This window comes from Pleurodeles waltl, chromosome 4_1, assembly GCF_031143425.1.
Source record: "Pleurodeles waltl isolate 20211129_DDA chromosome 4_1, aPleWal1.hap1.20221129, whole genome shotgun sequence".
Lineage (NCBI taxonomy): Eukaryota > Metazoa > Chordata > Amphibia > Caudata > Salamandridae > Pleurodeles > Pleurodeles waltl.
Genome location: NC_090442.1, coordinates 795,502,510 through 795,528,784, shown reverse-complemented (window position 1 = coordinate 795,528,784; position 26,275 = coordinate 795,502,510). Strand labels below are relative to the sequence as shown.

General features: G+C 45.3%; 1 protein-coding gene across 7 annotated transcripts in view; it reads left to right on the top strand.

The window, feature by feature from the left end:
• Positions 1-26,275, top strand: part of TMPO (thymopoietin) — a 113,112-nt gene that overhangs the window by 23,189 nt on the left and 63,648 nt on the right. For all 7 annotated transcript variants that reach the window (XM_069229520.1, XM_069229523.1, XM_069229521.1 and 4 more), the window contains exons 2-3: positions 10,710-10,836; positions 20,112-20,258. In XM_069229520.1, coding sequence (XP_069085621.1) covers positions 10,710-10,836; positions 20,112-20,258 — 274 coding nt within the window. The remainder of the gene's footprint in view (positions 1-10,709; positions 10,837-20,111; positions 20,259-26,275) is intronic.

Below are 26,275 nucleotides of genomic sequence, written 5' to 3'. Positions count from 1 at the left end.
TGCCTTGCTGGAGGAATCCGAGCTCCAAATCAGTGACTGAGTGTAAGGAAATGCCTCCTTGGCATGGTTACCCCCTGACTTTTTGCCTTTGCTGATGCTATGTTTTGATTTGAAAGTGTGCTGAGGCCTGCTAACCAGGCCCCAGCACCAGTGTTCTTTCCCTAACCTGTACTTTTGTTTTACACAATTGGCACACCCTGGCATCCAGGTAAGTCCCTTGTAACTGGTACCAAGGGCCCTGATGCCAGGGAAGGGCTGCAGCATATCTTATGCCACCCTGGGGACCCCTCACTCAGCACAGACACACTGCTTGCCAGCTTGTGTGTGCTGGTGAGGACAAAACGAGTAAGTCGACATGGCACTCCCCTCAGGGTGCCATGTCAACCTCACACTGCCTATGCAGTATAGATAAGTCACCCCTCTAGCAGGCCTTACAGCCCTAAGGCAGGGTGCACTATACCACAGGTGAGGGCACCAGTGCATGAGCACTGTGCCCCTACAGTGTCTAAGCAAAACCTTAGACATTGTAAGTGCAGGGTAGCCATAAGAGTATATGGTCTGGGAGTCTGTCAAACACGAACTCCACAGCACCATAATGGCTACACTGAAAACTGGGAAGTTTGGTACATTTTATTGTGAAATACACCCCAGAGGGCACCTTAGAGGTGCCCCCTGAAACCTTAACCAACTACCCATGTAGGCTGACTGGTTTTAGCAGCCTGCCACACTCGAGACATGTTGCTGGCCACATGGGGAGAGTGCCTTTGTCACTCTGTGGCTAGTAACAAAGCCTGCACTGGGTGGAGATGCTATCACCTCCCCCAGGCAGGAGCTGTAACACCTGGCGGTGAGCCTCAAGGGCTCACCCCCTTTTGTTCCAGCACCACAGGGCACTCCAGCTAGTGGAGTTGCCCGCCCCCTCCGGCCACGGCCCCACTTTTGGCGGCAAGGCTGGGGGAATTAATGAGAACAACAAGGAGGAGTCACTGGCCAGTCAGGACAGCCCCTAAGGTGTCCTGAGCTGAAGTGACTCTAAATTTTAGAAATCCTCCATCTTGTAGATGGAGGATTCCCCCAATAGGGATAGGAATGTGACCCCCTCCCCTTGGGAGGAGGCACAAAGAGGGTGTACCCACCCTCAGGGCTAGTAGCCATTGGCTACTAACCCCCCAGACCTAAACACTGCAACTTACAGAAGAAGGACTGCTGAGCTGAAAAACCCCTGCAGAGAAGACGACGACACCAACTGCTTTGGCCCCAGCCCTACCGGCCTGTCTCCCTCCTTCAGAAGAAACCTGCTCCAGCGACGCTTTCCCTGGGACTGCCCTGCTTCCAAGAGACCAAGAAACTCCTGAGAACAGCGGCTCTGTTCAACAAAGACTGCAACTTTGTATCCAGAGGAGCAGATTTAAAGACCCCTGCAATCCCCGCAAGAAGCGTGAGACTTGCAACACTGCACCCGGCGACCCCGACTCGACTGGTGGAGAACCAACACCTCAGGGAGGACCCTCCGGCGACTCAGAGACCGTGAGTAACCAAAGTTGTCCCCCCCTGAGCCCCCACAGCGACGCCTACAGAGGGATTCCCGAGGCTCCCCCTGACCGCGACTGCCTGACTCTGAAATCCCGACGCCTTGAAAGGACCCTGCACCCGCAGCCCCCAGGACCTGAAGGATCGGAACTCCAGTACAGGAGCCCGGACCCCCAGGAGGCCCTCTCCCTTGCCCAGGTGGTGGCTACCCCGAGGAGCCCCCCCTTGCCTGCCTGCACCGCTGAAGAGACCCCTTGGTCTCCCATTGGAAATCCGACGCTTGTTCGCACACTGCATCCGCCCGCCACCGCGCTGCTGAGGGTGTACTTTCTGTGTGGACTTGTGTCCCCCCCCCCCTGCTTCCAGTGCCCTACAAAACCCCCCTGGTCTGCCCTCCGAAGACGCAGGTACTTACCTGCTGGCAGACTGGAACCGGGGCACCCCCTTCTCCATTGAAGCCTATGTGTTTTGGGCACCACTTTGAACTCTGCACCTGACCGGCCCTGAACTGCTGGTGTGGTAACTTTGGGGTTGCTCTGAACCCCCAACGGTGGGCTACCTTGGACCCCAATTTGAACCCCGTAGGTGGTTTACTTACCTGCAAGAACTAACATTACTTTACCTCCCCCAGGAACTGTGAAAATTGCACTGTGTCCACTTTTAAAACAGCTAAATGTGTTTTATGTAAAACGTATATATGCTATTGTGATTATTCAAAGTTCCTAGAGTACTTACCTGCAATACCTTTCAAATGAGATATTACATGTAGAATTTGAACCTGTGGTTCTTAAAATAAACTAAGAAAATATATTTTTCTATAACAAAAACCTATTGGCCTGGAATTGTTTCTGAGTGTGTTCTCCTTTTATTGCCTGTGTGTATGTTCAACAAATGCTTAACACTACTCCTTTGATAAGCCTACTGCTCGACCACACTACCACAAAATAGAGCATTAGTATTCTCTTTTTGCCACTATCTTACCTCTAAGGGGAACCCTTGGACTCTGTGCATACTATTCCTTACTTTGAAATAGTGCATACATAAAAAGCTTCAGAGCGAAGGCGTCAAACGTATGTGGCTGGCGAGGAGCCCTCCTTTGGTGTGGATTTTGATTTTCTACCACTCTGACCTTTCCTACCAAAAGTTATCTGCTCCACCAGGACCTAGTCTGACAACTGTGGCCTCGTTTAGCACTTCTCGTCCAGCCTGCTGCCTTGCCAAAGATTATTTACTTTAATTTCGGAGGCTAAGCAGAAGGTGTATCTCTGGATCCCCTTACTGGATTTTTGTCATCTTGTTAATTAAACTATATATTTTATAAATTGAAGTGAGATTTTTACTTGTTGTGTTTTTTTATGTTTTTTTTTTTTTTTTTTTTTTTTCACACATTTAAACTGTTCTAGTGTTTCCTAAAGGCTTTACACGTTTTCATAAATTAAGCTTGTTTGCTCTGTACCATGGCTTCCAAGTGTTTAGCTTAGGTTTGAATTAGTGAACTCTTTACTGGACCCAACAAAAATCGTGATCTTACTACTTGAGGTAGAGAGCCGACACCCTAAATAATTCACTTGCTCAGTCGTATGTGTTTGGTCACTCATCTCTGCTCATGCATCCAGCCACTGACTCTTGCATTCGTTCTGTCACTGTCCCAGTACCATGTAATGGCAACAGCACATTTACTTCCACTTGCGACCAGCCAGATCAGATCTTTCAGCCAGTTCCGCTGGACTGAAAAGCTCACTCAGCCAATGGGGTAACCCATATATGTTTGTATATATAAAAATATATTTTCCTTCTCATTCTCCTCCTCCTTTTTTTTTCTTTTTTTCTTTTTTCTTCCCCATCTACCCATTTGTGGTGTGTGTGTTTTTATTTTTTTATTTATTTATTAAATAAATAAGGCGGGCTGATGTGAAACATGCTTTAAAGTAAAAAAAAAAAAAACAGAACAGGGGCACAGTAAGCGCTGACTGCACTTCTGTTGTTCTGTTCTTTGTTTACTTCAAACCATGTTGCACAGCAACTGTTCTGCTGTGCAACATCTTTAAAAAACACTGACACCACCAATAAGTCTCATGTAGGCGAAATCTGTTGGCTTTGCAAATGCTTGTTCTCTATCTTAACAATTTCTTTGGTGATTTAACATGGAGAAAATGAGGTATATTAATCAATCTGTCCTATACCTTTATCATGTCTTGATGATATAGCCATCATAGATCTACTGTGTTAAACAGAAGCTTTTCCACAGGGTATGTAGTAATATGTGAAAAATATTACATTTCAGTTGTCAAAGTAATATAAATTCCCTGTTAGTAGCCTATTAAACCTTACCCTAGTACAAATATTCCATCCTAGTGGTTGTTAGGGTGAGCCACTGAAACCCTTGCCTGCTATGGTAATACCTATAGGCTTCAATTCATATTAATAACAGGTCTGTCTTAAGTGCCTATTGGCTTTCACATACTCCTTCCACAATAAATAAATCAAGCCTTTAGCCCTGTTCATTGGTTTGCCACTATTTCCAACTCAGTCCTGCTGTTTAGTTTGCCACAAACCAAAAGTGTAACACATCCATTCTAGTGAAAGCATGCTACTTCAGCCCTATTAAATCTTCTAAGGGAAACCAACATAGGGGTAGAGCTTTAGCCCCCCTTCAAGGCTTTTTGTCCCTATTTTTTTTCATGACAAGTCTGACGATAGGTGTGCTGTCAAAGCAACCCTAAAAAAATGCACGCAAATTACTGTGGCCCTGGTAATCCTATATTGCTTTCAACCACATAATTACCTTCTTAAGTGTAAAGTGAATGATCTAAAGCAGTGGTTCCCAGCCTGTGGTCTGAGGACCTCTGGGGGTCCGCAAAGCCTTTTCAGTGGGTCCCGACTGCTTAGCAAATTAAATATTATTAATAAATTAGGTTCCCATCTTTCAGTAATGACTTAGTAGGAGATACCCGGATTCCAATAATGATTAAGTGGGGGTCCACAGAAGTCAAAGGGTTGGGAACCACTGTTCTAAAGGCACATGGATTTGTGCTTCTGCCAGAGAAAAGCTAACCCTTAGAGTTGGCCACTTATCTGAATCATTTTAACAGTGCCATTTGTGTGCACCTGAAGGTTCAATCTCCATCCCACTTCTTATGTCTCACCTGAGAGCGTATGTACTGTTGGTTCTGTTAACTTGGGCTTTGAGCCTGGTCATTACTTACCATTGGTTAACTTTGTCACTGTTTTCTTGCTTCTCATTGGTAAGCGCATACTGCTTTCACTTTCTTTCCAAATTGTTTTGCCGCTTCAACTGAGCATAGGCTGAGTACTGATTCATGTCTTTATTAGTTTCTTTCTGATGCTCGCCCTCTTATGAAGGCATTTTGACACTGTAGCCACTGACACATTTCATGTTTAAAAGCTCCGGGGTGATACTGCAGCCACTAATGTAATTACTGTTTAAATACTCCTTCCCCCAAATGCAATCTTCACTACAATGTTGCTTTTAGATCCTTCAAGGTGACTCTGTACACAGTTATTTACTATACAATAATATGCAGTGGTGGGCCCTACCATACTATACAATGAAAGGCTATAACCTGCCATACTATACAGTAACAAACCAAATCAGTGACAGCCCATGCTATACAATGACAAACAATACTATACAGTGAGAGGCCATCCCATATTATATACAATATCAGGCCTTACCTTACTATACAATAGCGGGAAATGCCGCAATCGATTAATGACAAGCCGTAAAACACTATTCAGTGACAAGCTATACAATACTATACTATGGGAACTGTACCATACAATACAACATAACAAATAAATAACAAAGCCAATATATCTTGTGTATGCGAGACCTGTTGACTTGGCTAATGCTTGTGTTAAATGGAATCTTGCGTTATGTGCATCTGTAAAGCTCACCATCACTCTCGAGGGTATCGTGCCGCTGACAGGTCTGTGTGCGCATAGCCTGCCTTTGGTAGGTTGGCTAATTGAAAAGCCAGGTCTCCAGCATCTTGCCAAATTTAAGAAGAGAGGAGGCGGCTCTGATGCAGACTGGGAGGCCGATTCGTGATTTAAGAGCGATCAAAGAGAACAAATATCTTAGCATACCATGTCGGGCAAGTGGTCTGGTGTTCTGTATCCCCCCCCCTAATCAACCCCTGAGGTTAAAGGGTATGCACTAGGATGATTTTCATTTTTCTTTCTTTATTTTATTTATTTTTTCCTAGACCACTTGAACGGAAGGTGGTGCAGTATGCATGTATTTTATTGTGGACTGGCGTGTACAGTGGGAAGGTGCACAGGTGCAGGAATTGAAGGTTGAGTGATAGAGTGCACGTGTGATGAAATATTGAGTGTTGAAACTTATCGGTGATTTGAGAGAGACTTTGTTATAATCCAGACTTGTTTGCATTGCCCATGTTTATCCAGGAAGAAATCTAGAAGTTTAAATTGAGTAGTTTGCTTGGGTAATGGCATTTATCAGTGGAAGAGAGGCTCAAATATACTGGGTGGTTCTTCATATTTCTACAGAGAAAAATTAGCTGCAATAAGTACCGCAAAGCTCTTTCTGTTTTGTAATGAGAAGCAGCAGAGGTATTCATTGTGTGCTGATATCAAATCCTGTATTATTTTATTTGATTTTTATAAAGAAGTATTTTAACTGTTTTTTTGCTTTAAAGAAATACATTTTGGGACATCCACAATTTGTTTTCATTTTATTTTCCATGTCTTGACCAGGAAATGTTATTTAATATCATCAAATTTTAAATAATGTATCTGTATTAAATGGTATGCAGTGGAGAAGGGAAATTGATTGCGATTGAGCTGGTTTTAGATGGATTGCTTTAGATCTGAAGACCCAGATCATATTAAATTTAAGTTACCACTTCATCAGCTCGGCTCTCCTCTTGGCCCTGCCCTGGTACATAAAGTCTAGCATACGTCCTTATGTTTAGCTTGTGTTACAAAGGGTACCATCTGGGCTTTTGGAACCTATTCTCAAACCAAGAGTTTTTGTCTGAAATTTTGGAATGTGCAAATCCAGAAGCAGTTTAGACACTTCAAATCTGTCTGCTGTGGATCATGGAGACTAAAGCCTTGAACCTTGCGTTGAGACAAACTTGTAGTGCTTAAGTGGGTTGGGTAGGAGAACTTGACCCCAATAACTATTGTTTTGCAAGTTGGATCTGAGCCGGTTCTGGCAATAAAACGCGCCCCAAAGACTACCACAGTGGAGATGACCATGATTTATCGTCCTTTCACCAATTTCCTTTGACATTACCATTAATGTAGTTGTAAGTGGGGAAATCTTAAGGAAACTGATGAACAAGCTGCATGCGTTCAAGGAAGTTTTTATAATCTGATTGCCCACAACTGATGTCTTGGAATTGATTGTTGTGAGAAAAGGCCTCTTGTTATGGATAGCCCCCATTTTTTTTGCCTGGTATTTGATGTGGTCTCAAAGGTGTTAGTGCCCAGGGCCCCTGCTAACCAAGTTCCCTGGGTCAGATCTCTTTCCCTAAAACTGCTGTGATTCATTGCCAACACCTTTAGCTGCCACTTTAAGTCCCTAGTAAATGGTACTTTGGTACCCAGGGCATGGGGTCCTTAGGGTAGACCCCTGCGGGCAGCAGTACAGATTGTGCCACTTTCAAGGGCCATGCATCCAGAAGCACCCAGCACTATCATTTGCAGGCTGAGTGTCCTGATGCAATCCCAAAAGACCAACTCGACATGGCTCATAGCCTGTGTACCATGTCCACTACACACTGCATGGACTATAGGTAAGTTGCCCCTCTGGCAGGTCTTACAGCCCTAAGGCAGGGTGCACTATACTGTGTGTCAGCATAGATTCATGAGCATTATGCCACTACTGTGCCCTTGCCAAACCTGGGACATAATAAGTAAACAGGGCAGCCATTCTAATACATGTGCTGAACAGTGGTCAGTATGAGTTTCAGAACTACATGATGGCTACTCTGAACCGTGGGTTGTTTGGTAGAACGATGAATCCAAATTGGCACCAGTATTGGATTTATTACAAAATGTACCCATGGGTTACCTTAGGGGTGCCCCTTGCAAAAGTTATCTACCCGTCATGTTTGTTGGCCGGCCCCAACCAGCCTGCTACCACCAGACAAGATTCTGAGAACCTGGGGTGAGATCCAGCGCTCAAGGACCCAGAACAATGCCCTTCCTGGGTGGAGGTGCTAACAACCCCTCCACGAATGAGCAGTGCCCTGCTAGTGAGCTTCAAAGGGCTTAGCACCCTTGAAACCCGATCCCCATGTATTCTGCTAGCCGCAGATGGCTGTCCCTTTTGCAAACCCCCACTTTTGGTGGGAGCAGTAACAGGAAACCAGACAAAGGACAGGAGGAATGGTCAATTCTAGCTTGCACCACCCCTAAGCTGTTGAGTGCGGGGTGACCTCCATTACATTTTCCTCCATCTTGCATGAAAAAATAGCCAACAGCCCACAGGAAGAGGTCGCCCAATGGGTGTAGCCACCTTAGGGTAGATGACTCATTGGTCACTGCTAGGTTCCCCCTAAAACACCCACTGAACGCAGTATTTAGTGCGCACCCTAGACTAAGACATTAGATTCCAAGAACAAAAGAAGACTAGCACCAAGAACAAGTGTCAAACCCTGCCTGCTGCATCCAGCACTCAGTCTCCGCTGAGGGGTTGCTCAGCCGCCAGACAGACTCTACAAACCCCGAGAGGACCTCCTTTCTTTAAAAAAATTGCCAAATATCTCACTCCAGAATGAAGGCATCACTCTGCAACCCCACGGAACAAAAGACCTAGGGCCAGATGTAGCAAAAAAGCAATTTGCGACTTGCAAATTGCGAGTCCCTGCGACTCGCAATTTGCAAGTCGCAAATTGCTATGCAGTACGGTGTCTCAGACACCGACTGCAACTCGCAATGGGGTCGTAATGACCCACCTCATGAATATTCATGAGGTGGGTCGCAAATTGCGGCCCCATTGCGAGTATAGGCACTCGCTAACATGGAGGCCTGCTGACGTCAGCAGACCTCCATGTTAGCGACCTGCTTTTAAATAAAGCAGTTTTTTTTTTTTTTTTAAATGTAGCCCGTTTTCCCTAAGGGAAAACGAGCTGCATTTCAAAAAAATCCGAAACCTTTTGTTTCGGTTTTTTCAGGGCAGGGAGTGGTCCCTTGGACCACTCCCTGCCCTGAAAAAATGTTTTGGGGTCCAGTCTCAAACTGGAAGGGGTCCCATGGGGACCCCTTCCAATTTGCGAGTGGGTTACCATCCACTTGAAGTGGATGGTAACTGCGACTCCATTTGCGACCGCATACGCGGTCGCAAATGGAGTTGCATACCACTGCGACTCGCAAATAGGAAGGGAACACCCCTTCCTATTTGCGATTCGGAAATGCATTTTGCGAGTCGGTAACGACTCTCAAAATGCATTTCTGCATAGGAAACACGCAATTGCGAGTCGCAAACGGCAGATTTTGCCGTTTGCGACTCGCAAAGTGTTTCCTACATCTGGCCCCTAGTGAAGGCCACTTTACTGACTGGCTGCGGACCAAGGAACCGGACGCCGCAGCCAGGCCACACTTTGCCTGTTGGCCAGACAGCAATAACCCCAGGTGCTGATCACCTCACGTCAGACACCCAGAAGGGCAGTCCATTCTGGCCTGGACAAGGACCAGGAGGAAGCCCCAGTCGAGGGCCTTTAGAAACCACTTGGACCTCCCACCAGAGTGCCACCTCTGACCTGCAAACGACTCTGAGACCTACCTCCTGCTTCCAAGGGCACCTTTGCTCCCCAATTCACTCTGCCCCCGGCTGCCCTGTGCCCTGAAGAACCAGCTGTGCCCGAAGGGTCCCAAATCCCTTGTGACCTCAGCAATCCAAAGGGACCCTCCAGACTTACCTTCAATGCACCTGTGCAGTGCTTTTCCAGGTGGTCCCCGCAGTGGCATGGCACCAGCTCCAGCGACTTTCTGCAGCTTCTCCCGCTGAAACCAGGAGCTTCCTCAACTTCTCCAGCTGGTCCATAGTGCCCAGCGAGAACCTCCACATATCTGCAAAAGAACGCACTGCCTGGGGAAAAAAATATATACTTTTTTTTTAAATTACATATACATCTTTATTTTCTCCATTGATTCTTCTGATGCATAATTAAAACTTCAAAAAATCATAACTTGGAAAGTACTTACGCAATTTTGATAATCTTGGTCTTTATATAAAAATCTGATTTACTGTTGTAAATTGGTCACAAGTAATTCTTTTATGTGTTCTCATTTATTGATACTGTGAGCACAACAAATGCTTTGCACTTTTCCAAGATTAGCCCAGCTGCTTGACCAAGCTACCATAAAAATTTGAGCATTAAGTGGTCCAGTTTTTTGCCTGGACCCTCTGCTCAGTGTGCCTAGTTTTGCACATTACATAGAGGGCCAGCCTCCTACAAGTGTTCAAAATGGATAGTCCACTTGTGCCAAAAATGACACTAGAGACGGGCTTTCTTTTAGAAGTGCAGGAGATAGCAGGATATTGGTATCTTGTTGTGGCCAAATACTCCATATTGCAATTTCAGTCCATTGCACACCGTCCTAACCATGTGCTGAGTGGTTTCTCTGAAATTCTTGGATTGGGATTGGCCTTTAGTTGTCACCTTGCATCGCCTCACATCACAGATTACCATACTGTGGCATTGAATACCTCCCTTGATGCATCACTAGAAACATTTAAAACTGGTATGTAGACCAGGGTGTGCCCATAAATATTGCAGTTGACAAAAACGGGTGCAGAATGTAGGGCTTTCACTCTGAGCCCCTAGCCTAAGGAGTTGCCAGATGGCATATGCTAGGAGTGGTAGTTCATCACACCCGGAACCCACATTCTCTGGACCATGGTTGTAGATCAGTGGGCCCTGGAATTAGAGGTGGTATATTTAAGGACACGTGGGGCCTTTGGATGTACTCAGTAGGAGAAGCGAGCCTAGCCAAAGGCTAGTACATGAATTTGGAGTATTGCTGAAGTGGGCCCTGCTGCTTTTTGACCTAGCAAAGCATTTTGCGTCCAAAGTCTGTCGGATACAGTTAAAAACAGGAACAGCTTCATTAAGCAGCCTTACTGTTGTCACTGTTCAAATACATGCAACTGTTAACCAGGGTATTGATTTTATTCTTTCCAGAAGGCCACAAAGAAAACTGATAAGCAGAGGCCAGAAGAAAAAGATGACTTTGATGTGACTGGACTGAGCAATGAAGATCTAAAAGAAGAGCTCATAAAATACGGATTGAAGCCTGGGCCTATAATGGGTATGTGTGCATTATGATATACATTTTTTTCTCTTTTTACATAAAAAATAAGCTGCAACGACTCCTTCATTATGGAGTTCTTTCATACTTTGCTTTCCTAGTGCACATTTGACTCTCACCTTTGACCAATAGCATGGTTGGCATTTAAACAATGGTGTGTGTATAGTTCTCAATCTTCAGAAGTAATTCCCTTGCAAACGTAAAAATATAGTATATTTTGGAGTGGGTCAAAAACTCGGTTTTGAAGGGACTGCATATTATTATTATTATTTTTTTGCTTTATAAAAGTATGGCTCCCTATCATCTCTTTGCTCCTGTAGACCAGTAATAACATTGCATTAAAGTAATTTTCTAAAGAAGACAGTCTGAGATAAGAGTTTGCTACGTAACTCAGGTGCCATCTTGCCTCAGTAGCATTTTCAATCCTTTTTGAAAGACGTATTTATCTGGCACTGGATTTCATGTTACGTATTTTCCAGTTGTCTGCCGGCGACGGGCACAAGTAGCTGAAATTTGTTGGTTAGCCACTCAAGACTTTCCCGTTTGTGACCAATGTTATGATGCAAATTTTCTCTGCAACTGCTAGGTTGCATGGTTAATGGTTTGCAGGCTGACATACTTGTGATAAGACAACCTACTAATGCACAGGAGTTCCCTCAATCTGTGAAAATTTTTAAGACTGGAGCACTGGCCAGTAGTTTCAAATTACCTTTTCTGTTGACCTAATCTATTGGAATTTCATCTGAAATTCAAACGGGGGGGGGGAAGGGAAAAAACCAAAACGATTTCAGCATGCTTCTGGTAAGTAGCCCTGAATAGCCATGCGCCTTTTGTCTGAGTTTTGGGTTTCAGTGGCTTACAATGGTGGTGCAGTTATGCCGGGTGGGCCATTGCAGTGGTAGTTTAAACATACTGATGCTTTCCTTTTTATGTTTTCTGACCCCACATTTCCCTACACACTTTGTGACAGTCTATCAAATGTTGGTCCCTACGATTTCTAGACTGAAGAGAATAGAGCAATGTGTAAATATATGTTTGCGCAAGCTCGTCTTCTGTCTCTGGTCCATTTAGACACCATGGAAGATGGCAGCCTGTCTATTCTTGTTCGTTGTTGTAGATGGTTAAACACTTAAAGCATTGAGGGAGGTTTCTTTCTAAACACTCTTGTTTGCCTTTCTTAAATAATGAGCTGTTTAGCTTGAAGCAAGGTAACCTGGTTTTCAGTACCTACATCACTGGCTTCACTAGACCCTTGGCTTAACCTAGTTCTTGGATTTTTCTTAGTTCATTGATTAGGATAGTGTAAGGGAAGTATGTTGTAGCTTAAGTTATAGATCTGCTATATTGTTTAGAACTAGATGATCTTCTAATTAATGTGGACAATGAGCAAATGAAATTATAAGGTGTGCTATCCACGTACTAATCATAGTTTTGTAAGGACCAAAAAAGTTCTGAACATGAGTCACCGAACCCATACAGATTTGGAGACTTAAGACCCCTTACTTAAAAAAACGAGTTGGTAAAGCCAGTAGGTCTAGCATTGGATGGCTTTCCTTCGGCTTTTCCAATGCTTGTGTCCTTTTATATGAATTTTGTTATACTTAAATCAAATGTTTAAAGATCCCCTTGATTGTAGATGCATGGGTGACCATTTTGGATACTTTTTTATGCGTTTATGAAACTTATTCCAAGAGGGATGCCTCTGTGCATACATGGCACACAAGTGAATGTTTTGAAATGGTTTTGGCCAACATGAATGAATGCAATATGCACGCATATCAAGATAAGCAAGCGGTCTGGTATCACCGTGCAGTAAAGGAGATTGTCCTTTAAGCCTCACAACATAACTTCTTTATTTACTCTATTCGTGGACATGTGATTCTGCAAAATGTGGTCAATCCTACAGTAAGGCTGAAATGGGCTCACCCCATTCTCTGCATTGCATTGAACTGAAGCAAAATGTGACATCACAATAGAGCTATGGATGAAGGTGATATGCACCCCACCCCTTCTCCCCCCCAATATTGTTTGCCCTATTTAAGGGTTGCCACGTGGTGCGCAGGGGCTACTGAGCCTTTACCGTTGGGGTGAGGTCGTTTGCCTTGGATGTCCTGGGTCCGTGTAAGTATTATGAAAGGTTTTTCTCTGGAAAAGCCAAGGTTACTGACAAATGCCAGCTATTAAAAGAAGGTTGAATTTGTGGTAAAGCAGAGCAAGTCAAAAGTAAGATCTACAGTTTAGCAATGGTTAATCAGGGATCGGATTGAGAGTTTGTGGAACATTCCAGTACTTTGCAACAAATTAGACTAATTTTGATTTGTCCCACCAGCACATATCTAGCTTCCCTACTTTTCCTTGTTTGATTCATACTACCACCATGTCAAAGAATTTGTAACTCTGATGCTGCAGGGATTCTCATACCACCGGACAAACCAAAGTCTTGCAAATTTCCTTGTGGAAAAATCCCAGACGGAAACGGTATGGTTAACCCCTTCACTGCCAGGCCTTTCCCCTTCAGGTGCCAAGCCTATTTTTGGCTGTTGGGGCAGCTTGCTTAGGCCCTCATAACCTTTTGTCAACATAAGCTACCCACGCCAAATTTGCGTCCTTTTTTTCCCCAACATCCTAGGGATTCTAGAGGTACCCAGACTTTCTGGGTTCCCCTAAAGAAGACCAATAAATTAGACAAAATGTTGCAAAAATGTTGTTTTAAAAAAAAAAAATGAGGAAAAAATGGCTGCAGAAGAAGGCTTGTGTGTGTGTTTTTTTTTTTTTTTTTTTTTTTCACTGAAAATGGCATCAACAAAGGGTTTGCGGTGCTAAAATCACTATCTTCTCAGCTTTCAGGAACAGGCAGACTTGAGTAAGAAACCCAATTTTTTTCTTCTTTTTTTTTTTTCTACACAATTTTGGCATTTTACTGGGCCATACCCCATTTTTACTATTTGTGCTTTCAGCCTCCTTCCAGTTACGGACAGAAATGGGTGTAAAACCAATGCTGGATCCCAGAAAGCTAAACATTTCTGAAAAGTAGACAACATTCTGAATTCAGCAAGGGGTAATTTGTGTAGATCCTACAAGGGTTTCCTACAGAAAATAACAGCTGAAAAAAAAACTTTGAAATTGAGGTAAAAAAACTGCAATTTTTTACAATGTTTCACTCTGTAACTTTTTCCTGTGATGTCAGATTTTTTTTTTAAAGCAATATACCGTAATGCTTGTTGCACTCTTCCGGTTGCGGGGATATATAGGACTTGTAAGTTCATCAAGAACCCCAGGTACCCAGAGCCAATAAATGAGCTGCACCTTGCAATGGGTTTTTATTCTATACCGGCTATACAGCAATTAATTTGCTGAAATATAAAAAGTGAAAAATAGGTATCAAGAAAACCTTTGTATTTCCAAAATGGGCACAAGATAAGGTGTGGAGAAGCAGTGGCTATTTGCACTTCTCTGAATTCCGGGATGCCCAAACTAGCATATGATTTACAGGGCATTTCTCAATTAGACGTCTTTTTTGCACACTGTCTTGCATTTGGAAGGAAAAAATGTAGCGAAAGACAAGGGGCAATAACACTTGTTTTGCTATTCTGTGTTCTCCCAAGGCTCACGATAAAAATGGTAACTCACTTGTGTGGGTAGGCCTAGTGCCCATGACAGGAAATGCCCCAAAACACAACGTGGACACATCACATTTTCCCAAAGAAAACATAGCTGTTTTTTGCAAACGTGCCTACCTGTAGATTTTAACCTCTAGCTCAGCCAGCACCTAGGGAAACCTACCAAACCTGTGCATTTTTTTAAAACTAGACACCTAGGGGTATCCAAGATGGGGTGACTTGGGGACTTTCACCATGTTCTGTTACCCAGAATCCTTTGCAAACCTCAATTTGGCTTAAAAAAAACACTTTCCTCACATTTCGGTGACAGTCCTGGAATATGAGAAGAGCCACAAATGTCCTTCTACCCACCGTTCCCCCATGTCTCCCGATTAAAAATGGTACCTCACTTGTGTGAGTGGCCCAGGTGCCTGCAACAGAAAAATGCCAATAACCTGTAGAGACTGAGGGGTTAGCACAGTGAGTTAAGCACATATTTTTCTTTTATACACCTTTTAGGCTGACTGCTTTGGGGACCCACACAAGTGACGTATTATTTTACTTGGGAGATTGAGGGGGGAACACTGGGTGGTAGGAAATTTGTGCCGGAGAGGTGATCCTACAAAGAAAAGTGAGGAAAATATGCTTTTTTTAAAGCAAATTTTGCAGTTTGCCGAGGTGTCTGGGTAAGAAAATGTTGGGGGATCCAGGCAAGCCACACCTCCCTGGACTCCTTGGGGTGTCTAGTTTTAAATCATTTCTAGGTTTGGTAGGTATACTTAGAAGAAGGCCGCACCCAGGACCAAAAATATAGGTTTCTCACCCACCCACCCCCCACCCCACAGGTCGTTTTACAATACATTATTTTGAGGCGTCCATGTACTTATGTGGTGATCCAAACACTAAAATTGTGAAGAGAAACGGTTATGTTAGACTTTCACCCACCAACCAAGTTGGTGGCATGCATCATCATCGGGGTTCCACCTGAGCCACCTAGCATGTCACAGGTGTGCTGCGACGCATGATTACAGCGGAGCAGGTTTTGTTATTTTTACCACACATACTGGTTGGATTTGGCACGAGGGTGAGTGATGGTTCAGTAGATCAAATTTTATTAACAAGAGATTTCACAAAAATGAAATGCACTGTTAACTGAAAGGCCAAAAAACTGAACCAATGACTCACAGCTCGTGAGCTGTAAAGCCACGACAAGGCACCAACCACTTTACAGTCTATTCACACACCTTTCATACATGACCTGCCCAAGACAATTCACGCCAGCAGCCACGGCCCAACACATTACAACACTCATCGACACAGCACCACTCAAGGGCCCATCACTTACATAGGCCCTCCTGCCTGTTACAGCAATCACACCAGCTGATGGGATTTTGTGGACTGGCGTTTGGCAGTGTGTTGCAGTAGCCAACAGCAAGTCAATATTTACTCCGCCAGCCAAGCGCCACCCCACGCGCACACGCCAGCCAAGCGCCACCCCACGCGCACAGCCATCACTTTTTTTGTTTTTAAACAAAGAAACCACTAATTATAAATAATGACAAAACTAAAAAGACAAAAGCTCTAACTGAATACATGACAGTAGTGCCAACTGTGAAACTGAAAATATGAAAATAAAACAGCAGTTCAGTAAACCCTAGTCTCCTTACTGATACCTCTTCGAGCATAGACTCAACATCTCTTAGCAGGAAAGTTTTTTTGTGGGCCGTGGGAGGACTGTGCTCAGCAAAGTGACGATCTTTCAATCTAGCCACATCCTCCACCACTGCTTCTCTGCCTGTTCCAGCACAACAAGGCTCGCTATGATGGACTCCTGAAATTTCACAAATGTCATCCTTTACTCTGGAGAACTATCCTTGAACACAACAAAAGCATTAAAAGTTGCCAAGTGGAACAGGTGAACCGCTAATTTCTTATACCAAACATGAGACTTACGAGCAGCAGTGTAAGGTTCCAACCTCTGATCTACTCTATCCACACCACCCATTATATACACTTATTATAGTCTAAAATGCACACAGGTTTGTGCACTTCAGCAACTTGACCGCAAACAGCCACAGGTGAAGTAATTATCATGGATGGTAGTTAGCTTGTACACATCCATCCTGTCTACAAATTTCAGAGCTAGCAGCTCATCATTCCGCAAGGCACTACACTGTCCCTTCTCAAGTAATTTTTTTTTGTTTTTAACAGACAAGCTCTCTTGGATAGCCTTTGCGACTAGAGCGGATTGTGCCACAAGCTACAGTGTCCACTCTGAACAACTCCTTGAACAACTGAACTCCAGTGTAGAAGTTATCTACATATAAATGGCGTCCTTTGTTAAACAGTCGTCTACCAAGTTCCCACTAACTCCAAAAAGTGGGTGGACAACCAAGGGGGTCAATATTGGAATTCCTACCAATGTAGACCCGGAAATTATAAACATCCTGTACTACTTTCAGGCAGCGTAGTTCCATACCGTGCCCTCTTGCTAGAAATGTACTGCCTAAAAAACAAACGACCCTTGAACAGGACCAAAGACTCCTCTACAGATATTTCTTTTCCTAGAACATAGATCTGTGAAAATTGATCTACCAAATGATCAAGGACAAGTCTAACCTTAAAAAGACGGTCAGAATCAGGATGATCTTGTGGCAAGGCTAAAGCATTATCTACAAAATTCAACATCCAAAGAAGAAGCTCATACTGGTCACAATTCATGATTGCAGGAAATATAGCAGTTGTCATCAAGGGACTAGTAGACCAATATGAAGACTGTGATGGCTTCCTTATCAGCCCCATCAAAAAAGTTAAACCCAAGAACTTTTTCAACTCTTCCAGATTTGTGGGAATCCACCGGCTAGCTCTAGAGTGTGGCCTAAGTCTGGCAGCATTGTCCCTCAAATACTGCTCTGCATAAAATTAGTCTGCTCAACAATCTCTTCCAAAAATATATTGTCCATAAACAACTCCAAGTTGACACGCAAAAAGTTTTCCGTATTGACCCGACACCCTGGGAATGCAGTAAATGCAGGCAACTGTGGCTCCTCCATGTTTGGTGCAACCCGCGTGTCAGGTCTTCCAACGGGAAGCCTTTCAGCCGCTGGCTGCTGCACCATTGGCACATCAGTGTCCTCCTCTAAAACGGGCCCTTCATCAGCACTGAGTGGCTTCGTAATCGGATGATTCCTCTCTGACAGAAAATTAACTTCCAGAATCTTGCACTTCCTCCTCAGATGCAGGGTCAGTCTCATAATTGTGGTCCGAAGACTACTCAAAAAGTCACCAACAACCTGCTGAGCAGTCATCCTACGGATAGTCCTGATCCTTCCTACAAAAATTAACTGGACAAATGCACCACAACAACCAGCACTGTGTAAGATAAGTAATAAACCAAGCGTAGCTTTATCACTAAGAGTTATAAACTCCAAAACAATACCATTCACTTGCCTGAAAAAGCTTGAATCACCAGCAACTACTCAGCACAGCCACAGCAATCACCAATGATATCCCACTAAAAATAGGGGGAGGGAGGGAACAAATTAGACATAAGACAACACAATACTCATTGTGCATAAATCTAAGGACAATTTCACACACAATCTTGCATTCAGTACACCACCTACAAACATGTCATTCGGGCATGGCAACAATACTCCTTTGGAGTAAATGGATTTACTTACTTAAAACATGCAACTACGCAAACCGCAGGACAACCCCTGCAAAAAAAAAGTGCAACAAGCCACAGCAAAGGAAGCAAAAGTTTTGAACTGGAACAAAGGAGAAATAAATTGTTACTATCATAAATGCAAATACTTCGCCATTTGACTAACACCCCGCACCCAACCATTTTTACGTTTTCCCTCGTGTATAGTGTTCTCTGCTTGGGGGCAGATGGGGCCTAAAAAAAAAGTTCAATCTGCCCCTCCCTTTGGGGGATGACCCTTAACCAAGCCCCCCCCACACACAACCACACACACACAATCCCTGGCGCTAAGTGGATTGATAGGCTTAAAAAAAATAGGCCGCTCTGCCCAATAGTGCTTTTTGCTCCTTGGGGGTGATCCTTGCCCAAGGGGGCACCACCCCCACCACCCAATCAAAAAAGATAAAAAATCCTTGGTGTCTTCATGGTTTCTGCAACCTTGGGGGCAGAGGGGCCTACAAAAAATAGGCCGATCTGCCCCCCAAGGTGGGGCAGAACTGCCCAATAGTGCGTTTTGCCCCTTGGAGGCTGCCCCCCCAACACACACATCAGCAAAAAAAAACAGTCCCTGGTTTCTAGTGGCTTCCTACCCCTAGTGGGGGGGGGGGGGGGGCGAAATGGTGAAAAATACTTTGCCCCCCAAAGGAGAGCGACCCTTGCCCATGGGGTCGCTCTCCCACACTATATATTCACTCACTCTCTCTCTAATTCCCTATTGTCTAGTGGGCATTCCTGGTGCCCGATCGCATTGCGATTGGGCAGCAAGAATGATCAGAGACCGAGGGAAAGGAAAACCCTTTCCTTGCCCCCGATGCCTCTTTCAGAGGGATCCCCGCCCGGAAATAAAACTTACCTCCTTTCTGGTCGACACACTGGAAGCAAATGGCTTCCAGCACGTCTTTGCACCCTTTTCATGATGTCCGCTCACAAATGCGCGCTGACGTCATAGGGGGCTGGGAAGGGGTCTGGGTGAAAGGGGAAGCAATTCCCCTTACAACCCTGACCTGGTTGGGCGCTTCCCTCCTCGAGGGCCTGTATACGGACGTAATGGTTATGTCCATGGCACCTGAGGCACCGCCACGGATATAACCATTACATCCGTGGCATGCAAGGGGTTAAAATTGCAAAGATCATTCCAATTTGAGATGTAGTTATTTTGAGGTTAAATATTACGTTTATGGGCTTGCCTTTCAAAATTCCTTCATCGTTGGTAAATGCTTTACGTTTATCTCTCCTTGGTGATGTTTTGTTATCGCCTAGCCCATCGACCACCGTTACATGGGTGATTGTACATTTGCCGATACGTTCGACTGCGAGTAAACTTATTTTTCCTTTTTATCCTCCTTCACGCTCATGTGACCATGGTGCTTTGAATCTGCTTGCTTGTGTCAAGTGTTTAACTTTTCATTTTCAATTTATGTGGCAAGCAAAGTTCAGATAAGAATTTACAATGCTAATAGCTCTAACTCGACCAAATGTGAGACCGATTGCATTGAAAATGCATGTTTGACTTGTGATAGAAGCCTTCTCCATGGTGCATTTTCAAATCATTTAGTCCATGTTTGTGGTTATTTGATTTAATTTTTTTTGTTTTTTTTTCTTATAAATGTTCCGTTTCCAAGAAAGTTATTGTGGAAACCGGTAGTTTTGGGATGGACTGACTTCTAAATAGTACTGTTTTATTTATTCAATTGGAGTTTTGTTTTTGAGTTATTTTGTTTTTCCCTCTTTAATGATTTTCGAAAGCATCTCCATTTGAAAGCTTTTATTGCCTGTTTAATTTGTGGTAAGATTTATACTATGTACTGACAAAAGATATTTGAGACAAACGATATATTTACGACAGATGTCTATTATATTTTACAGTAATTTTTTCCACTGGAGTCAATTTTTCAATTACGTACTTGGAGGTAATCAACGTTTTTGCTTCTATAAGCAATTATTTAATGTTCACTGTTTCTTAATCCAAGGGTCAACGAGAAAAGTGTATGAGAAGAAACTTCTGAAATTGAAAGAGGATTCAGATGTGCCACCTGCACCACACGCCGTTTCTTCGACAGCCGAAGAATCCAAACAGAACGGCAACACGGACTCTGACCAGTACAGTGACGATGACGGTGAGCTGCGTGATTGTTTCTGATTGATGTATTCTATCTCACCTGGGACATTTTGTAGAGGCAGTGTGTCTGAATGTTGTCGAGTGCAAATTAAGCATTGTGGTCTGTTCAGAGATTCCACCAAGATAAGGTGAATAGTTTCACTTTTTACTGTGAATGGCATGCCTTCGTCTGGCCAGTTGCACATTAGGAACACTGTTCTTGGTTTGACTCTTGGACAATGAGTTTTATACACTGTTTAATGCCCTTTGTAAATTGGGGCACATTTGCTTTGATCGCACTGTTGGACCAAGTGAGCAGCTCAGAACTGGAGAATGATTTTTGGGTGTTGAGCTATTAGAGGATCATTTCTCCGGGAAATGAGCGTCCAGGTGCGTGTCAGAATTGAATTTCACGCAATGGAGTTTCAAAGTGACTTGCAGCCTTCAAAGTCAAATTAGAAAGTTTACGCCAAATGCCTGCAAAATTCACCATCTTTTCCTAGTCTTATCGCACAGTTGGGCACCGGAACTACTTGATGTTACTGTTTCTGAACTCCTTTTGAAGGTATTTTTTTCGGTTTCAGGGTGGCCTGTGATGCTTCCCAAAAGCTCTCACTTCACCAGGACAGGCTCCACAACAGATTATTTTTCCTATCACCATTTGGGTTGGACGAGCTTTTGCAGCTGCCAAACGGCCTAGGTATGAAAGGGCATCATTCCAACTCCAAACACTAGATTTGTCTCCAATGATTGAAGAAGATCTTGGCAGACAGGGCTGTATCAAAATTAACCTAGACCATATTTTTTTCTTAGCACCAGCTCATATAAGGATAACTTATGTGGGTGGGAGTTGGGAGTTCATGGCCTTTGCTTTGCCCGAACTGCAACGATGAGTTACCATGGTCAGGCAAGCATAGGGTCTGTAACCCTTGCTTACCCAAATACCACGAATAAATGAGCTGTTCTGTTCGCCAGGTCTTTGAAATTAAATACTATTTGATATTGAAGAAAATGTTGATGGGCGCATTTGAAGAAGAGGTGCAGGGACCCTCTAGAACAATCACCCTTGTTGCAGAGGATGTTAAGGGAAATTACTCTGATGGGGAGGCAAACATTTATGTAAATGAGCCATATCCGGGGGACCCCATTGAAACTTGCACACAGACTGTCCTGAAGAAGGTCACTCTGTTTACTCAGTCTGAAGATTGTTTTCTTGGGCTCGACAATAGTTTCAAAATCTAGGCTAAACGCTGGCCTCGAGCTGGGCTTTGTCCCTAAGATTACACCAGAGGCTCCTTGTTAGCTGGCACCAGCAGTCCATCTCGGCTCAGGAGAAGCATCCTTGATGCCGAACTTCTGGTCTGTAATTTCTAATCCCTTTCTTTGGTGCTGTAGGTGACTTTGAAGTTTACTTTTGATGCCTGCCTAAACTCAGGTACACATCCATCCTCAGACAGGCCATGTACTTCTCCTCACCACAGCACCTCCAACCAATAAGATATTATTTTGAAGTGTGTATCTGAGGAACATGAAGAAACATCTCTCTAAGGACTAATATCTCTTTACTTTGTGCTATCCTGGTTCCACTTTACACACAAGCACATTTGCATTCACAGCACTACTCACCTCCCTTTGACTTACTCGGGTGAGCTAGATCACCAAGACCCTTTGTAAGGAAATGCCTCCTTGGCATGGTTGCCCCCTGACTTTTTGCCTTTGCTGATGCTATGTTTACAATTGAAAGTGTGCTGAGGCCTGCTAACCAGGCCCCAGCACCAGTGTTCTTTCCCTAACCTGTACTTTTGTATCCACAATTGGCAGACCCTGGCATCCAGATAAGTCCCTTGTAACTGGTACTTCTAGTACCAAGGGCCCTGATGCCAAGGAAGGTCTCTAAGGGCTGCAGCATGTCTTATGCCACCCTGGAGACCTCTCACTCAGCACAGAGACACTGCTTGCCAGCTTGTGTGTGCTAGTGAGAACAAAACGAGTAAGTCGACATGGCACTCCCCTCAGGGTGCCATGCCAGCCTCTCACTGCCTATGCAAGTATAGGTCAGTCACCCCTCTAGCAGGCCTTACAGCCCTAAGGCAGGGTGCACTATACCATAGGTGAGGGTACCAGTGCATGAGCATGGTACCCCTACAGTGTCTAAACAAAACCTTAGACATTGTAAGTGCAGGGTAGCCATAAGAGTATATGGTCTGGGAGTCTGTCAAACACGAACTCCACAGCACCATAATGGCTACACTGAAAACTGGGAAGTTTGGTATCAAACTTCTCAGCACAATAAATGCACACTGTAAGGAAATGCCTCCTTGGCATGGTTGCCCCCTGACTTTTTGCCTTTGCTGATGCTATGTTTACAATTGAAAGTGTGCTGAGGCCTGCTAACCAGGCCCCAGCACCAGTGTTCTTTCCCTAACCTGTACTTTTGTATCCACAATTGGCAGACCCTGGCATCCAGATAAGTCCCTTGTAACTGGTACTTCTAGTACCAAGGGCCCTGATGCCAAGGAAGGTCTCTAAGGGCTGCAGCATGTCTTATGCCACCCTGGAGACCTCTCACTCAGCACAGACACACTGCTTACCAGCTTGTGTGTGCTAGTGAGGACAAAACGAGTAAGTCGACATGGCACTCCCCTCAGGGTGCCATGCCAGCCTCTCACTGCCTATGCAGTATAGGTAAGACACCCCTCTAGCAGGCCTTACAGCCCTAAGGCAGGGTGCACTATACCATAGGTGAGGGTACCAGTGCATGAGCATGGTACCCCTACAGTGTCTAAACAAAACCTTAGACATTGTAAGTGCAGGGTAGCCATAAGAGTATATGGTCTGGGAGTCTGTCAAACACGAACTCCACAGCACCATAATGGCTACACTGAAAACTGGGAAGTTTGGTATCAAACTTCTCAGCACAATAAATGCACACTGATGCCAGTGTGCATTTTATTGTAAAATACACCACAGAGGGCACCTTAGAGGTGCCCCCTGAAACTTAACCGACTATCTGTGTAGGCTGACTAGTTCTAGCAGCCTGCCACAAACCGAGACATGTTGCTGGCCCCATGGGGAGAGTGCCTTTGTCACTCTGAGGCCAGTAACAAAGCCTGCACTGGGTGGAGATGCTAACACCTCTCCCAGGCAGGAATTGTCACACCTGGCGGTGAGCCTCAAAGGCTCACCTCCTTTGTGCCAACCCAGCAGGACACTCCAGCTAGTGGAGTTGCCCGCCCCCTCCGGCCAGGCCCCACTTTTGGCGGCAAGGCCGGAGAAAATAATGAGAATAACAAGGAGGAGTCACTGGCCAGTCAGGACAGCCCCTAAGGTGTCCTGAGCTGAGGTGACTCTAACTTTTAGAAATCCTCCATCTTGCAGATGGAGGATTCCCCCAATAGGGTTAGGATTGTGACCCCCTCCCCTTGGGAGGAGGCACAAAGAGGGTGTACCCACCCTCAGGGCTAGTAGCCATTGGCTACTAACCCCCCAGACCTAAACACGCCCTTAAATTTAGTATTTAAGGGCTACCCTGAACCCTAGAAGATTAGATTCCTGCAACAAGAAGAAGGACTGCCCAGCTGAAAACCCCTGCAGCGGAAGACCAGAAGACGACAACTGCCTTGGCTCCAGAAACTCACCGGCCTGTCTCCTGCCTTCCAAAGATCCTGCTCCAGCGACGCCTTCCGAAGGGACCAGCGACCTCGACATCCTCTGAGGACTGCCCCTGCTTCGAAAAGACAAGACACTCCCGAGGACAGCGGACCTGCTCCAAGAAAAGCTGCAACTTTGTTTCCAGCAACTTTAAAGAACCCTGCAAGCTCCCCGCAAGAAGCGTGAGACTTGCAACACTGCACCCGGCGACCCCGACTCGGCTGGTGGCGATCCGACACCTCAGGAGGGACCCCAGGACTACTCTGATTCTGTGAGTACCAAAACCTGTCCCCCCTGAGCCCCCACAGCGCCGCCTGCAGAGGGAATCCCGAGGCTTCCCCTGACCGCGACTCTTTGAACCTAAAGTCCCGACGCCTGGGAGAGACCCTGCACCCGCAGCCCCCAGGACCTGAAGGACCGGACTTTCACTGGAGAAGTGACCCCCAGGAGTCCCTCTCCCTTGCCCAAGTGGAGGTTTCCCCGAGGAACCCCCCCCTTGCCTGCCTGCAGCGCTGAAGAGATCCCGAGATCTCTCGTAGACTAACATTGCGAACCCGACGCTTGTTTCTACACTGCACCCGGCCGCCCCCGCGCCGCTGAGGGTGAAATTTCTGTGTGGACTCGTGTCCCCCCCGGTGCCCTACAAAACCCCCCTGGTCTGCCCTCCGAAGACGCGGGTACTTACCTGCAAGCAGACCGGAACCGGGGCACCCCCTCCTCTCCATTCTAGCCTATGTGTTTTGGGCACCACTTTGAACTCTGCACCTGACCGGCCCTGAGCTGCTGGTGTGGTGACTTTGGGGTTGCTCTGAACCCCCACCGGTGGGCTACCTTGGACCAAGAACTGAACCCTGTAAGTGTCTTACTTACCTGGTAAAACTAATCAAAACTTACCTCCCCTAGGAACTGTGAAAATTGCACTAAGTGTCCACTTTTAAAACAGCTATTTGTCAATAACTTGAAAAGTATACATGCAATTTTGATGATTTGAAGTTCCTAAAGTACTTACCTGCAATACCTTTCGAATGAGATATTACATGTAGAATTTGAACCTGTGGTTCTTAAAATAAACTAAGAAAAGATATTTTTCTATATAAAAACCTATTGGCTGGATTTGTCTCTGAGTGTGTGTACCTCATTTATTGTCTATGTGTATGTACAACAAATGCTTAACACTACTCCTTGGATAAGCCTACTGCTCGACCACACTACCACAAAATAGAGCATTAGTATTATCTATTTTTACCACTATTTTACCTCTAAGGGGAACCCTTGGACTCTGTGCATGCTATTCCTTACTTTGAAATAGCACATACAGAGCCAACTTCCTACACACACTGATGCCAGTGTACATTTTATTGTAAAATACACCACAGGGGGCACCTTAGAGGTGCCCCCTGAAACTTAACCGACTGTCTGTGTAGGCTGACTAGTTCCAGCAGCCTGCCACACTAGAGACATGTTGCTGGCCCCATGGGGAGAGTGCCTTTGTCACTCTGAGGCCAGTAACAAAGCCTGCACTGGGTGGAGATGCTAACACCTCCCCCAGGCAGGAGCTGTAACACCTGGCGGTGAGCCTCAAAGGCTCACCCCTTTGTCACAGCCCAGCAGGGCACTCCAGCTTAGTGGAGTTGCCCGCCCCCTCCGGCCACGGCCCCCACTTTTGGCGGCAAGGCTGGAGGGAACAAAGAAAGCAACAAGGAGGAGTCACTGGCCAGTCAGGACAGCCCCTAAGGTGTCCTGAGCTGAGGTGACTCTAACTTTTAGAAATCCTCCATCTTGCAGATGGAGGATTCCCCCTATAGGGTTAGGATTGTGACCCCCTCCCCTTGGGAGGAGGCACAAAGAGGGTGTACCCACCCTCAGGGCTAGTAGCCATTGGCTACTAACCCCCCAGACCTAAACACGCCCTTAAATTTAGTATTTAAGGGCTACCCTGAACCCTAGAAAATTAGATTCCTGCAACTACAAGAAGGACTGCCTAGCTGAAAACCCCTGCAGAGGAAGACCAGAAGACAACAACTGCCTTGGCTCCAGAAACTCACCGGCCTGTCTCCTGCCTTCCAAAGAACTCTGCTCCAGCGACGCCTTCCAAGGGACCAGCGACCTCTGACTCCTCTGAGGACTGCCCTGCTTCGAAAAAGACAAGAAACTCCAGAGGACAGCGGACCTGCTCCAAAAAGACTGCAACTTTGTTTCAAGGAGCAGCTTTAAAGACCCTGCAATCTCCCCGCAAGAAGCGTGAGACTTGCAACACTGCACCCGGCGACCCCGACTCGGCTGGTGGAGAACCAACACCTCAGTGAGGACCCCCGGACTACTCTACGACTGTGAGTACCAAAACCTGTCCCCCCTGAACCCCCCACAGCGCCACCTGCAGAGGGA